The 14,743-nt window shown below is 41.9% G+C and overlaps 1 protein-coding gene across 1 annotated transcript in view; it reads left to right on the top strand.

Moving 5' to 3' along the window:
- VWF (von Willebrand factor) overlaps nucleotides 1-14,743 on the top strand; it is a 1,169,185-nt gene that overhangs the window by 108,790 nt on the left and 1,045,652 nt on the right. Inside the window, exon 7 of the mRNA XM_078673989.1 lies at nucleotides 12,984-13,200. Within this exon, the coding sequence (XP_078530115.1) occupies nucleotides 12,984-13,200 (217 nt within the window). The remainder of the gene's footprint in view (nucleotides 1-12,983; nucleotides 13,201-14,743) is intronic.

The following is a 14,743-nucleotide window of genomic DNA, read 5'->3' as shown; positions in this document are numbered from 1 at the left end:
ACAGCATCAAGGTAACACCCAGAAGCTGGTGCCATGCTTCCAATCAGCAGGTGACCAAACGTCTCCATTCCCCCAATCAGCAAGTGACCAAACGTCTCCATTCCCCCAATCAGCAAGTGACCAAACGTTGCCATGCCTCCAATCAGAATCTGAACATCGCCATGCCTCCAATCATCAACTGACCAAACGTCAGTAGACTGGAACTAAAAACTGAGGTCACTTTCTGTGTCAGATCCCGTAGTTTTCATCAGTAACTGTGTTATTTTGCACTGATGACCAGTGCATGCTGAAGCTTTACATCAAATCACTACTCAGTTGGGCGGTGTAAATGTCATTTCCATAATGTTTCAAAGGAGTTGGTCACCAGTGCCAAATGACCTCATACGGTGCACATTATGGCCCTTGGCCCTTTAACTGGTTATTGGGAATTTAGAAACAGCATTTTTCGTCAGTCCATTTGATGCTTGTTAAAGACACTTACTGCATGTACTCTCTTCTAAAGTCATAATTAAAGCTGTGTGCTACACACAGCATTCCTTCACATGTCTGATCTTACATCTATGCTAAGAAACTCTTGTGCGATCACCACTCACATATTTGATTAATTAAAGGCACTTGGCATCGGGGACCAACTCAGTTGACAAATACAGAAGACACATAATAGATTCAGGCTCAAGAACAAACGTTGTGATACAGTGTTTATTTTTGGCTTTGTGGAAAGAGTTGAATTTAATCTTTTTTTTACTTCAGTCTATAAATAGTCTCTTTGTTGCATTCAGCTTCAAGAATGCAAATCGCCCTCTCTTCTCTTGCCTGTGGGTCTGTTGTGGTCAGCTGGCCAGGAGAGAATACAATAGAAGTAATGCAAATCATGTGCACTGCTTAACAGTATCCCTCCCACACAGCTGTAGTGCGGCCAGTGTTTTTTTACTAACACTCTGTGCCATCTTGGGCAAGTGTTTTATTGTATCTTTGCCTCTCAGTCAAAGTAACCACACTCAGTTAAATGATGAAGATATTTCGTTTTTTTTTCGAGTTTACACAGATAATTATCACACCTTTGCACATTTTTCCTGATAGATTCAGAAAGCTCAAATATACAGAATTGTATTTAGAGGAAAAGGTCCAGAATAAAATCAGAATTCTCTATGGTAAATACCAATTCTGCTTGCTATGTCGCGTTTGCGAGTTGAAAACTTGGAACAGGAGGCCCTTACCACACCTGGTAAATACCTCACCCATGGTCAATTGATTTTTAAAAAATATATATAGATATATTTTTTTTTGTGTGTTCAAATAATTTTATTGGTTGTTTCAGTATCAAAATAAAATGCAAATAAAACATACATTGAAAACATATCTTATGACAGTACAATAATGCTAAAGGATAATACGTAACGTAAAATAGGGTACAGAATGAAATATATTACATTGGTCGGCATATGTGGATGGTTGTAGTTAAGTGTTTACAACAGTCTTCATCGGTAACACTTGAAATAGTACAGACAGGAAGCTGTAGATTTATGAGGATGGAGCTCGGGGACACAGAGTGAACAATGGCGTTAGGAAGACTTCACACATCTGGATTTCTGGTAATGTCAGTTCGTGAAAAATGTGCAGGGCGAAGAAAATACCTAGGGTGGTTTATGGGTAGTAAAATAACTGTCAAGGGAAGACCACATCCTTCTCCTAGGAGGGCGCCAAGGTGACTGCTGGAGAGCTATGTTATCCGCACCTCGGAGGCTAATTACCCAGTTGAGCCATCCGGCAAAATTAGCTTTGCTAGTTTCCTTCCAACTGCTAAGGATTACCTTGACTGCTGCTGTGAGCAGGAGATCAAGTAATGCCCTGTCGTCGTTGTTGTTGGGGGAGGGATCTTCGGTGAATCCGAAGACCAGGTATGGCAGTTCTCTAGACGGAGCAATGGGGAGAACCTTATTAATGAAATCAAAAATGCTGTCCCAGAAGGGGGTTACACAGTCGCATTGTAGGATAATGTGTGCTAAGTCGCCTTCTGCCCGCTTACAGTTCCAGCAAAAGGCGTCTGGACTGATGTTCTGTGCATATGGACGCGCGGGAGTCCAGAAGGCTTTGTGGAGGAGCCAATATTTGGTCTGGGATAAAGTAGGGCTAATTTTGTGTCGCATGCAAGAATTCCAGGTACTGGTCCAATCCGCTTCTGAGATCGGTTTAGACGAAAGAGCGGACCAGAACTGTGTGAGCGGTGCAGTTAGATTGGAATGTTGGGGGCGACTGAGTTTGTAAAGATAGGATACCTGGTGGCCTAGTCTGTTTAGCCTAGCGAGATAAGTTGGGAGCGATGGGGGTGTTAGTGATAGTTTCGCCTTAGAGAGTGCAGCTTTTATATTTAAGAAGGTGTAGAATTCCAGTGGCGCAAGACTATAAGTAGCCTGTAAGTCCCTGAACGGGATAGAGTATGACCCCTCGAATAGGTGATACGGGAAGAGGATCCCTTTTTTAATCCACTGCGAATTATATAGTGGTTTGCCTTGGTATAATATGTGTCGATTATTCCATAAGGATTCCCAACCTGAGCGGCGAATGCTATGTTCTAGAAGTTTGTCAATTTTAACCCTTTCCATGCTCATGACGGAACGGTTCCGTCATGAGCTACGGTTGAGCTGTGCTCATGACGGAACCGTTCCGTCATGACCACGCCCGTTTCTATTAGGGCCCAGCACCGGAGGGGGAATCGCGGTCGCACAGAAAAGGTTAAGAAGTGCCGTTTTTGTATTCAGGAAGATTGTCTTGGAGTGGGCTAACAAATTTAAGTTGGTAGAAAGGGCAGCAGCAGGGGCAATGCCGTCTAGGATCGCTCGCTCGACTTGCAGCCAAACAGGGGTATAGTCTACCGTGGGAGCCAACCAGTAGGCTCCTTGTTTTGCTAGAAAGGCGGACTCGTAGCGCCTGAAGTCTGGTAGGTTGACCCCACCTAAAGTTTTGTCCAGACGTAATTTTTTAATGCTGATCCTTGCTTTTTTCCCTTTCCATAGGAAGTTGGAAAGAGCCTGGTCGAGTTTGTGGTAGAAATCTTGGGTAAGGGTTAGAGGCAGCATGGAAATGAGATAGTTCACCAGTGGCGAGATCATCATCTTGATAAAATATTTTTCATTGGTATTTTCACATTACAAAAATATAAAAAACGTGTGTGCTGCGTCTTAAAGAACACACCACATTCAGCATGACATGCCTTTTTTCCCTGGCCTTTTCCCCTTAATAGATTTCAGCAGGCTTGATCTACTGAAATCTATCAGGGGAAAAGAGTGGGGATAAGATAATTATACAACTTGTCATTTCTGGGATGGGAATTAAGCCCTGAACTTGTAATCAGGGCCGAGGTGCTATAAATAACAATTTGCACTATTAAAGATCTTAATCTTTAATTTGCCAACCTCAGTAAGGAGCCGGCCTTAATTAGAGTTAATTTTTTTACCTGGCAGTCACTGCTGTATCAGCGACTCGTGTTCAGCTCATTGAACCACCATGACCACTACTATATGCCTATATGAAACACACAGCAAATACTTGATTCATTGGAACTGCTGTTGGGTACTAAAGAACATTGTTGACATCAATTCTATTTACACTAATTTCTAATGCATCAGTATTCGGGTTTGTCAATAAGAACACAGAGAGACTGTACTCAAACTTCTTAGTCCCTTCCTCTGGTGTGATAGCAGATGTTGCTGAATCACATGCTTATTTAATTATATATTGGTTTAATGCAGCTGTGTCGGTAGGGCCTGGACACCATTACCATGTGCATGTTAGCCATGATAGATTTAAAGACCATATAAATCCATTAAGTAATTATTGTTGCTCCTTGAAGTTTTTTATATTCTTCTACTTTCAGTTGGATTGCTAACAAGCAGGGATTTTATTTTAAGTCGTAATCAGCGTTGCTTATGCTTATCCATTCATTAAAGTATGAGGAGGTTGGAAAAGCTGTGTCATTTTGGTAAAAATTGTAATCTTTCTTTTAACTTTGGATTAATGAACCAGACCTAAATCTTGTAGAATTTCCCTAATCTTGACACAAAAAATATTTGATCTTCAGCTTCACTTGTGACAGACGCTTCTAAATGTTCCACGTCGGGATTCTAGTTTCTGCACACCGAAACTTTAAAATGTAAAAAATTATTTTGTTTAACAGCCATTGGTGTTAGTCAGAATCATATTGATCCGGACCACATTTTTGTCATGGAGGGCAGCTGTTGAGGTTTTGCCTACTGGACAGCACAATCTGTCTCGTTGAAAAAGAACTACTGGGGGCTTACCAAGGAGTTATGGTAGGCTTCCGGTTCACCTATTGCTTGGCTTGGTCGTCACTCTCTTTTGCTTGTTTACTATTTGATGGTATTCCTTGTCCATCTTGAGCTAGCATTCTCCTAGAGCTTAGCTTCTTTACCACCCTTTGGTTTCTCAGACTTGTGTCCTTCCAGTTCTCGCTTTTAAGGAGCTGCTTTTATCTGCTTAGGCACTCCATGAGAGTGCATGGATTTTCCATCTCTGTTTTTAGTGTGCAGCTCCCCCGTGCCAGAAATCTCCCCACACGCTCTGTTGCTAGCTCCCTCTTGTTGAAAGCTCTCGCTCGTGTGCTTCTCCCCCCACATGACTCCCTCTGCGCTCTTTGCAGCTTTATCTTTCATGTGCTTCTCTCGCCTCCCCAGTGTTGCTCTTTATCTTGTGCTGCTTTCCCCTCCTCACCCGCTCCCTGTTTCTTCCGACTTCATTGCCCCACACCTCATCCCTGTGGCCAGGCAGCAAATTGCTGTCACCTCTGCCTTAAAAAAGCACATTTGCACTACCTTTTTTTAATATGTTTTTATTTACCGATCCACATCAGATAGGTACATTTTAAACAACTGCTGCACGTGTCTGTCATTATGTAGGCACATGCATGTGTTACACATGTATGCACCTACAAAATGACACAGCCATTGAGTCTGCAACATTGCACCTTTCTTTTTTTGCTTCTTTTTTCTTTTGTCTATACTCCACAGCATCTTGCCTATGCTGTACATCAAAGTCAAAAAGCATTGGTAAAACCAACAGGTCGCACAGGGAAGGATCATTGGCCTTGCCAATGCTTATTTCTCCAAGCTATTATATGAACATTTTCCATGATTCTTTTATATCTGCACTATTTATTTAACATGTATATATAAAATGAGGCCACATGGTTCCATCACTTGTGTGTAAGTTGTTGCTAAATTCCTTTGTAATGAGTTTGTTGATCAGGCCTCCCACATTTGAGATTGTGTATAATGTTTGTATTGCTTTTATTGTATTGTGGCCAATCCCAAAACGTAGCCATTATGCGTAAGAAAGCCCTCTTGACCTTGACTTAGAATTGGCTATCATTTACCATAGACACTGAAAGAGCTTGCCCACTTATTGCGACATGGTTAAGGAGCCTATTAGTTGGTCACCAGTGCTGGTAAATATCAGATTGTAATGCACTTAGAACCCAAAGGTGAAAAACATCCCTTTTATTCAGTTACCTACCTACATTTATGTAATGGACGGCAGCCACACAACATGTATCCCTGCTCATATGAGCAGGGCATGTTCAGAAGAGTCATGATGGACTTCTGTACAATTTGGCTTTACCTCCATCAGCCACACCAACACATGATACCTGTAAATTGAAAAATATACATGATGTCGCTCCACCCACTCTACCACTCTATTGCCTTCTCTCCCCTTCCCCTCAGAAATGATAAAGAAAATACTTGAGAAAATCATAAAAGGATATACCTTGAATGTACTTTTATTGTGCCACAAGAATCTGGAACTCCTTACCTCCCTCCCTTTGCCTAACAACCTGCAAAGCCACCTTCAAAAGGGATCTCAAGCTCCTACTACTTGACAGACACCTGGGTTAATCACCCTCGACCATACCTAAGTACTCTATCCAACTGCCTACATGGTGACCCCACCATCTTAATCAATGCTTTAACTGTGTAGGCCTCTTGTCCATTGGCTGAATTTGTCCTGGTTGCAGCTACTGATGCAATATGTCTGAACGTAATTATTGTAACTGTAACTTGCTGTACCTTTGTGTCATGCTATTGCTATAAAGTGCTCTGATGCTTTCGGGCCATGTCTACAATATATAAAATTGCAAAAATAAATTGCTTTTCCCTATTCACCCAAACTCTCAGTGGTATGCCTTTAAAACTTCCCCAGGTGTATGTTTTCAGGCCTACTCCTGGCAAGCTCAAGTGACTTTTCAGCAGGTTCCTATTCCCACAGAGGTGACAGCAGAGAAGTCCGTGTACAGACAGAATATTCATTTTTCTCCATGGGGAAATTATTTTCACCAAGGAGAAAGCCTCCCCTCCTATTTATCCAACACATCTGGGGGGGAGTCCGTTACCCTTCCAAGCTTGGAAGGGGAGTTTCACACGCTCTGTGTTGGAGTCAATCTCTGCCCATTCCAGCGTGCATTTGAGGGGCCTTTCCAAACTTCTAAGGCAAACAAGCCATGCCTGGGAATGCACACTCCCTGCCACTTTGAGTGAGATTTAAGGATGCAGAGATCTCTTATATCATGGGAATAATGTGAAGATTACTGCCAGCAAAAGGCTAGTAGGAACTATTCAGGCATATAATAGGTCAGTTCCCATTTATGGTCCAGGATCATTGAAACCAGTTGTAAAACAGCTCACCCCGAATGCTTAATGTTATCACTGTCTGTGGACTAAAGTAGTACTCTAAATGTGGGCCGGAGTGAATTGTAAATGTGCAGTATGACGTGGTGTATCCTGAGTTTGCATGGCACTTTCGGATTCTTTTAAAAAAAAGTTTGCATATTCATTTAAAATATTGAAACGGTTAAAAAAATATTTGCACATTTGTTACCGAGGTTTTTCTATTAAAGTCAAGCTTATGTGCAACATATGCATGTTTAATGACACGATAATAGATCTTAATTATTTGATGCTATATGGGCATTGCCTTTATTTAATCTGGGGTGGCTTTGGTAGGGGTAACGCACTGCTATATCCCTGGTTTAAGCAGTAGCATAATTTTGATAGCTTCCGTAGCATCGATGTGAGTTAGACAAAGATTGGATGAAAGCCATGCTTACAATGTTGAATCAAAAGCAATAAATGTCATTAAAATACATTTTTCTAGGGAGTGGCCAAACTGACTGGCTTTTTGGTGGGAGCATCTGTGCTGGAGTAAACTACTGTTAAGGAACATTTTCCTCTGAAGTATGAAATTCTGTAGCACTGCCCACACATACCAAGAAGCAAAGGCAGCAATCTGGCATCGCTTCACCCAGCCCACCTCTGAACTGCTGAACTCCTTACGCAACAAAGAGGAAGCTGTAAGAACATAAAATAGGTTTGGAATTAGACATACAGCAAAGGGACTTTCCAAAATATTGATGACAGTATCCGGACAAACTGGAACTCTCTGGACTATTTTATTATGAAGGTGGGTGCAAATTGCTGCGGATGCACCAGATGTGGTCAGATTTTGTTGTCCAGGCCAGGAGCCAGATGGAGGGAGCATGATCTGACCGTAGTGCACACATGCATGCCAGCGGCTGCATCATCTCAGCACAAAAAGAGACAATGAACAAAGGGCAGCTGCATAGCAGGAGCGAGTCAGGGGGCGGTCTGCCCTGGGCGGCACTCTTTTTGGGGGCAGCGGAGGTGAGCAAGTTGTGTCTGCCAACTACCACCATCCCCCCACCCCCGAGAACAAGTCAACCATTGGTTTCCACCACCACTAACAAGTCGGCCATCGGCCACCCCTGCTCCTACCTGTATCAGGCGGGCGGGAAACTTAGTGGGCGTGCCAACTGGCAGTAGGTCTAGGTATGCCACTGACAAAGGGATATCAAAGTCACTGGGAATGGGCATGTGTTCTGAGTCTGACACTTAGCCACAATCTATACGATGTACGTAAACAATCCGATGAGGGTGGAGGCGAGGTTGGAGAGAGGAAATATGGACATTTTGCAATGGGTGGGCAATGGTGGCATTAGAGGCAGGAGGGGGATTGAACATGATATTCTGAAAACTAGACACATTTCTTTGTAGTATTAATGTGAATTACTGTGAACCAAAGCATAAGCAAACCTGGTGCTCACTTACATTGTGACGCACTGTCATTATCATAGTTGACTTAACAAATTAATAGAAGTTGTCTGCGAGGTCATGTACGTTCGTCAAGGGGCTATAAGTAAAGCTAGTGACTGGCTCCAGGGCCAGTAATGGCTGTTAATTACTCTCCCCATAATGTGGGCCTGAGCCCTGTGCAAGGGTGCATAACGCAGATGCGTTATGCACCCTGTTAACAACAACTGTTATTACCCTGCAGGCAAGACAATAAGGCTATTACCACCCATCCCCTCCCAAAAAAGAAGTGCAGCAGAATCTAGAGCTGTAACTCACAAGCAGCTCTTCAAAAACTGCGGTCCTCTGCCGTCATCTCTATAAGGAGCCCCGCAGCGCACCTCAGCATCTCTCACTTCTCAGATGCTGTTTGATTTTTTTGGCTTACTCTGCTATAGTAATTGGGCTGTTATTACCCTTGAACGAGTCAAGTTCTAATATTGTATTGAGGTCCACTGCACACTAGCCATAGCAGGTATTTCCCAAGGAGGCTGGAAGGGTGTGGACTGATTTTGCAGTGGTGGGGCCGTTTTTGTTACTGGGGGCCAGTTTTGCAGTGTTGCTACTATATTGGCACCCAGAAAACAAAAGCAGCAAGAGAGCAGGCCCGTCAACATTGCCAGGGCTGCTTTGGGTTCCCAGTCCGGCCCTGCCACTGCCTAAGGCTATTTCAGTTAATAAAGGTCCTTGAACCCGAGTTATACACCAGAGCCTCAAGTGAGGGTCTATAATGAGGAAGAGGAAGTATGACAACTAGTATAGCCTGAGGCAGATTAAATAAAAGACTATTTAGAATATTTCTCCAATTGAGGATGGAATGCTTTAAATTTAAAAAGTGGGAAACAGAAATACAAACATTGGAATGTTGATGCAGAAGGGCTATACCAGCCATCATAGTTGTTAGCCCACTCCATTGTTTTTAACAGAGTGCTCAACATTCCAGTGTGCTAATAGCTATAATGAACTTCCAACATGTATTACACACAGCATGAAGTCATTCAAAACAAGCGGCTATTTGGTCCCAGTGTGGAAATCAATACTATCTACCATTGTCATTAGAATTTTGAGATATGTGGGAACACCATGAATCTGTTTACCTTCACCAATGCATTTTATGTGCTGAAAGCATCCAAAAACATCCTGGTCAAAGTCTGGGCCAAAATTAGAAATTTCAAGAGGAATTAAACCCAACATTACATATATCACTAGTAATTTCCCATTAGTAAGTAAGTATTTAAATACCTATAAATTGCTGCTTATTTTTCTATCAATGAAACTGGTGTTTAATTTTCTTTGTCTAACTGCAAAGTGAGAGGATGTTATCAAATGAACTGTGTGTCAATTTGGCTGGTGTGTAAGGAAAGACCTCAACATCTAGCTCGTAATGGGTCATATTTTCCCTTGCTCTGTAATTGTCAGTACCTTCAGTATCAGTATTTCGGGTGGGGACATGCCCACTATCTGGGCCACTCATGTGAGGGCATTAGAGTTTATTTATTATGGTGTACTTTAAAGTACACCCTCTTCAACACGTACATAACCCCGTTGGCAAAACTATCAGAACGCATGGACTCAACATCATCTCCTATGGCGATGACACCCAGCTCATCCTCTTGCTGTCAGACGACCCCTCCACCACCAGAACCAACTGCCACAGCTTAATGATGAATGTTGCTGACTGGATGAAAGACAACTGTCTCAAGCTCAACTCGGATAAGCGGAAGTCCTCATCTTTGGGAACAGCACCTCACCATGGAACGACGCATGGCAGCCTGCTGAGCTCAGCTCTCCCTCCCCCGACGGACCGAGCCTGCAACCTGGCATCATCTTGGACAGCAATCTATGCATGAAGAAACAGGTAAACTTAGTCTCATCTGTTTGCTTCCACACCCTACACATGCTTTGCAACATCTTCAGGTGGCTCCTAGTCAACACCAGAAGGACCGTCAGGCAGGCCTTTGCCACATGCTGGCTGGACTACGGGGACACACTATGTAGGAATCACCGCGCGCCTCCTGAAGAGACTGCAGACAATACAAAACTCAGCTGCAAAACTCCTCCTCGGCCTCCCCAAATATTGCTGCGCTAATTACCACGGCCTTACTAGAAAGATTAATACGCCTATTGTATTGCTAGGTTTACCTCATTTTATGGAGCCAGAGCATAAACACTGTGGCACTAAATTACAATGCCATGGGGCACAGCAAACTCCAGCAATATAAAGGTGAAAGATCATCTATGATGTCCACCCAGAAAAGGTATTTACTACGACAGGCAGTTGTAACTGCTTTCTGTAGCACCTTCCTTTGCTTAGGGAGGAGGACTTTCAGAGCAGCAGCTCCCTGGAACCGCAGACTTTGTGGCTTTGTACTCTCTACCATTCCTATGCGACTCTTAGAGTATATCCATTTGTATCTCTTCCTTGAGTGACTTTACTATTTGTAAATTTGCAATTTTTCTTTCTGTTTGTATCTCTTCCTTGTGTGACGTTACATCTTGTACATTTGCAATTTTTTCTGTTTGTATCTTTTATGTAACACATGTAATCCTAAATCCTTAGGTTTTGCAACTGGTTCTTATGTAAAGCGCTCTGACACCTTCGGGTAAGGTTTGTGCTATATAAAATCGAATTAAATAAATAAATAAAAACTTACAAATGTACTTGTAAGCAGATTTGCTGCAGATGAGTGGGTGGTTCTTCATAGAAAGGGCATCTGAGCAAGACACAAGATAAAGTGGCAGTGATAGGAACTGATACCATGTTCAGAGAGAACTCCACAGGGATTATTGTGGAGAAAGGAAACACCCTCTTCTACTGCATCATCCTTCTGGATAAATTGCATGCACAATATAATTTCTTTCTATTAATATATATGATCAAAAGAGAAAAGAAATACGTGTGTGCTCCATGAGGAGACACTATCTTCCCTGCCAAATTCTCCCAATAAAAGGCAGTTAACAACCCTCTACTTCGCTACCCAACTACCATATTTTGTCAAAGAAGCTGCATGAGTCCTTCTGTTTTCACCAGCAGCTTGTTCTGGATTGGTTTTGTTTTGCCTCTGATTCTTCAGCCTTCCTCTCCTGCTTATTACTTCTCTGTCTCATGCTGTTTCCATCGGTCCAGACCTCAGGTTCATCGACTGCCAAATGTCTCAGCTTCTTTCAGCCTTGCCTGCCAGTCTGTATTAGCCACCTCATTCCTACCCTTCACTCTCCTTCATTTCCTCAGACTGTCACCACTTCTATAAACATATCTGCAAGCCAGTATTTTCTTCTTTAGAAATTACCATTCTCTGATTTTATATATTTTTGGTGAAGCTGATCAGATATTCTTTGTGTGGCAGCATTGTCTCTTATTGTTAAAGCGGAGTGCCGGAAGCAATGCTGCTGCTCACATATGTCCATCCAACCTGTCACTTCCTCATGCGCCAGAGGTCCCTCAATGTGCAAGGTATTAGCTAATACGGAAGGTAAATGATTACTGTAGTGGGTCCTCAAAGGACTGAAAGGTCATAATTGCCTTTTTGTGACAGGACAACCCAGACAAAGAACTGTCCTTGATAGATGTTTGACAGATTGGGAAGCAAACGACAACCAGGCACCTCATTCTTTGTGAGGAAAGAAAAGGAGAGGTGAATTTCTCTTTAATCAGGAGATGGGTAGGCAGAGGCCTATCTTGGGTGGTCATAAGGTGGAGACAGGCAGGAGCGTGGTAGAATTTTATTTAAGCTGGGATCAACTTGGACAGCTGGGTTCTAATTCTTCGATGGGTTAATGTTACTTTAAAGCACAACAAGTGCTAAGAAAGATAGTAGATGAGTGCACACAATTGTCACCTTCTCAAGTTTAGGTAAATTTACCAATCGATAAAGGGATAGGATTATAAATCATTTCACTCATTAGAAGACAGAATGCTGTAGGATAGAGAACAGAAGAGGACTTGTTAGGGAGAAATCTTGAAATCCTGAGAAAATGCAGTCAAATGCTTGATCCAGCATGTCCTTCAATCTCTGCATCTGAAAGCTATTCTCAGGGCTGGGGTGCCAGGCAAAGATACAACATTGATAGCCTCAGATTACACGTTTGATCATCTTGTATGGTGAAGTTTAAGGCTACCAGGGGTCCAGCAAAATAAAGTATCCCAATTCATAGAGTGCTGCATGGCATTTAGCTATGCACCACTGAAAGAGCTTCCTTTAAAAAGTGTAGCACTATAAAGGTGACACTGTTGACCGGCATGATCTGCTTATTGTTCTCCCAGCTCCCTTCATCTTCAGTCGTAATCAGTACCTATGCCGGTCCTCTAAAGTGTTTGTTCAGGGTGAGTCAGTAGCTGCTGTTTGACCTTGCTTCTTTGCTTTTAAGTCTCCGAAGAAGACTGGGATCCAGTCAACACTAACTAGGTTTCTCATTGTTTGTGTATTTTAAAAAGTCATAATTCCTGGTCAGTTATGGTTATTGTGGTGTCTTTGTAATCAACACAGCTTCATGACACATAACACAAACATAACATAATTTATAATCTAATACAGAACATTCGCAGGTGCATTATTGATGGGTTTTGCTACAATTCTCTTCCCATAGCCTCTTTCAAGTTGTGCTCGGACCAATATTAAAAAATGGTTATGAGATCTGTAGGTGTTTTATGAATCATTCAAATGAACAAATCCACATTCACAGGGTTTACAAAACAGAAGTGAAAATAAATTATAGCTAAATGATTAAACTGGAGTCCAAGATTGCAAATGGTCCAGTGTACATGGTTGTTCGATTACTAGTCGTAAATTCATATTTTATTCAAACTGAATATTTTATTCTATGCAGGATTTAATGGGAAGGTGCCAGATGTTGAAGACAGCTTCGCCATTTAGAAAATGTCATCATCATGTTGATCCCAGCCCATTCATTTCCCTCTGTGAAGATGATATGTGCAAATGTGCTGACCAGATGGATTGTCACTGTTCAATATTTCTGGAGTACGCAAGACGTTGTACCCAGCAAGGAGTGATGGTGAGCGGCTGGCCGGCTGAAAGCACATGCAGTAAGTATGCGCATCTTTAAGAAAAGAGATTGGCTTCTCATTCCAAGTATATTAAGTCACATTCCCTTGGTACAGGTGTAATGATGGGGCAGAAGCATTGCTTTTGAAGGTCAAAAATACATATCTGAGAGTTAACAAATAACAGTATGGCCACAACAGAACAGCACGCCATAAATTCCAAAGAGGCTGTCCGCTATTAATGGAATGAAGAAAGCCAACACTTTAGTCCAACCTTACTTACTAAAGTTGTGTGTGGTATCTTTGAGCAGGTCTTATTTAATTTAACAGTGTATTTTGCAGATAAAAGTATCACATTTTCATGATACATTATTTATTATTTTTCAAATGAGCTTTCTAAGCACTATAGACTATTACGGAATGGGCAACAAATATACTGCTTTAGTGAAAATACATGAATTTGCAGCAGTTTTTCTACACAAATAGCTCTTGCTGAACTGTATCAGTTCTTGCAGAGAGTTCTGCATCAATAACCGGTGAGCTTCCTTTGAAGAAAGGTGCAGACTTGGCTGTGGAAGTTAAAGCCAGGAAAAGTAAAAAAAACAAGCCACCTCTTTGGAGGCAGAGGTTAAGTTTCGCCACCATCGATCAAAGCTGGCATGACCTTTGTGCATTAGGTGGAGTACGTTAAAAATAATATGGGCTTTGATCGGAAGCTGGTGAGTGCTTTCTCGACTGTGATTTAACATGATTAGAGTTTACCACAAATCTTATGGAAATGGGTTTAGATGTTATGCAACTGACATGGAGATGTTTAACTAGAAAGGCCTGTAGTATTTCGGAAAAAAAACCTTAATGGATCAGAGACAGCATATTTTAAGGCCCTAATGCGATAGTTATATGATTTCACTACACTGTCAAAATAAGATTTAGAGATGCTCCTTTAACATGTTCTGCATGTTGCTTGCTACCTTCTTTGTAATGATATAGTTTGAAACCAGATAGAAGAACTGTATACATTTGACTAAGATTAGAAATGTCGGTCCCTTTACAATGAGCTCAGTTTTTGTACCATTTTCTTTCAAGTACTTATTACCTAACCAAGAAAGAGATTGGAGGATATCTAAATACTGGTTGCTAGTTAGTGTGAAATAGAGTTAAGTGCCATATTAGAGAGCTTTCTGAAGCTAAAATGAAAGTGTGTCCTCATGTAACGTAACTGGTGCTATGTAAAGCGCTCTGATACCTGATTCGGGTCTACTTCGCGCTATATAAAACTCTAAAAAATATATTTTTTTAAAAAGCTGTGTCCATGCCCAAGTGATCGTTGGTTACTGATCTAGGTGTTTTCTTATATTAGAGTTATCAAGGATCATTGTGTTAATCTAAGATGATGGATCACTTTGCTTTCACACAGAGATTTTGGCTGCTGAAAGCTGCCAAAATCTCGGTGTGGAGTAATGAAGAATTACCGGAGGATTTGGACCCAGAACTAAAATTGCCCCAGTAATGCCTCCTTTCTCAATGGACCCTCAGGGTCCAGTTCATTTTGGGCTGGTTCCTCGATATTGGCAACTTGGCATTG

Source organism: Lissotriton helveticus, chromosome 1_1, assembly GCF_964261635.1.
Source record: "Lissotriton helveticus chromosome 1_1, aLisHel1.1, whole genome shotgun sequence".
NCBI classification, from domain to species: domain Eukaryota; kingdom Metazoa; phylum Chordata; class Amphibia; order Caudata; family Salamandridae; genus Lissotriton; species Lissotriton helveticus.
The sequence above is the reverse complement of the archived record's forward strand: the minus strand, read 5'-3'. Positions and strand labels throughout refer to the sequence as shown.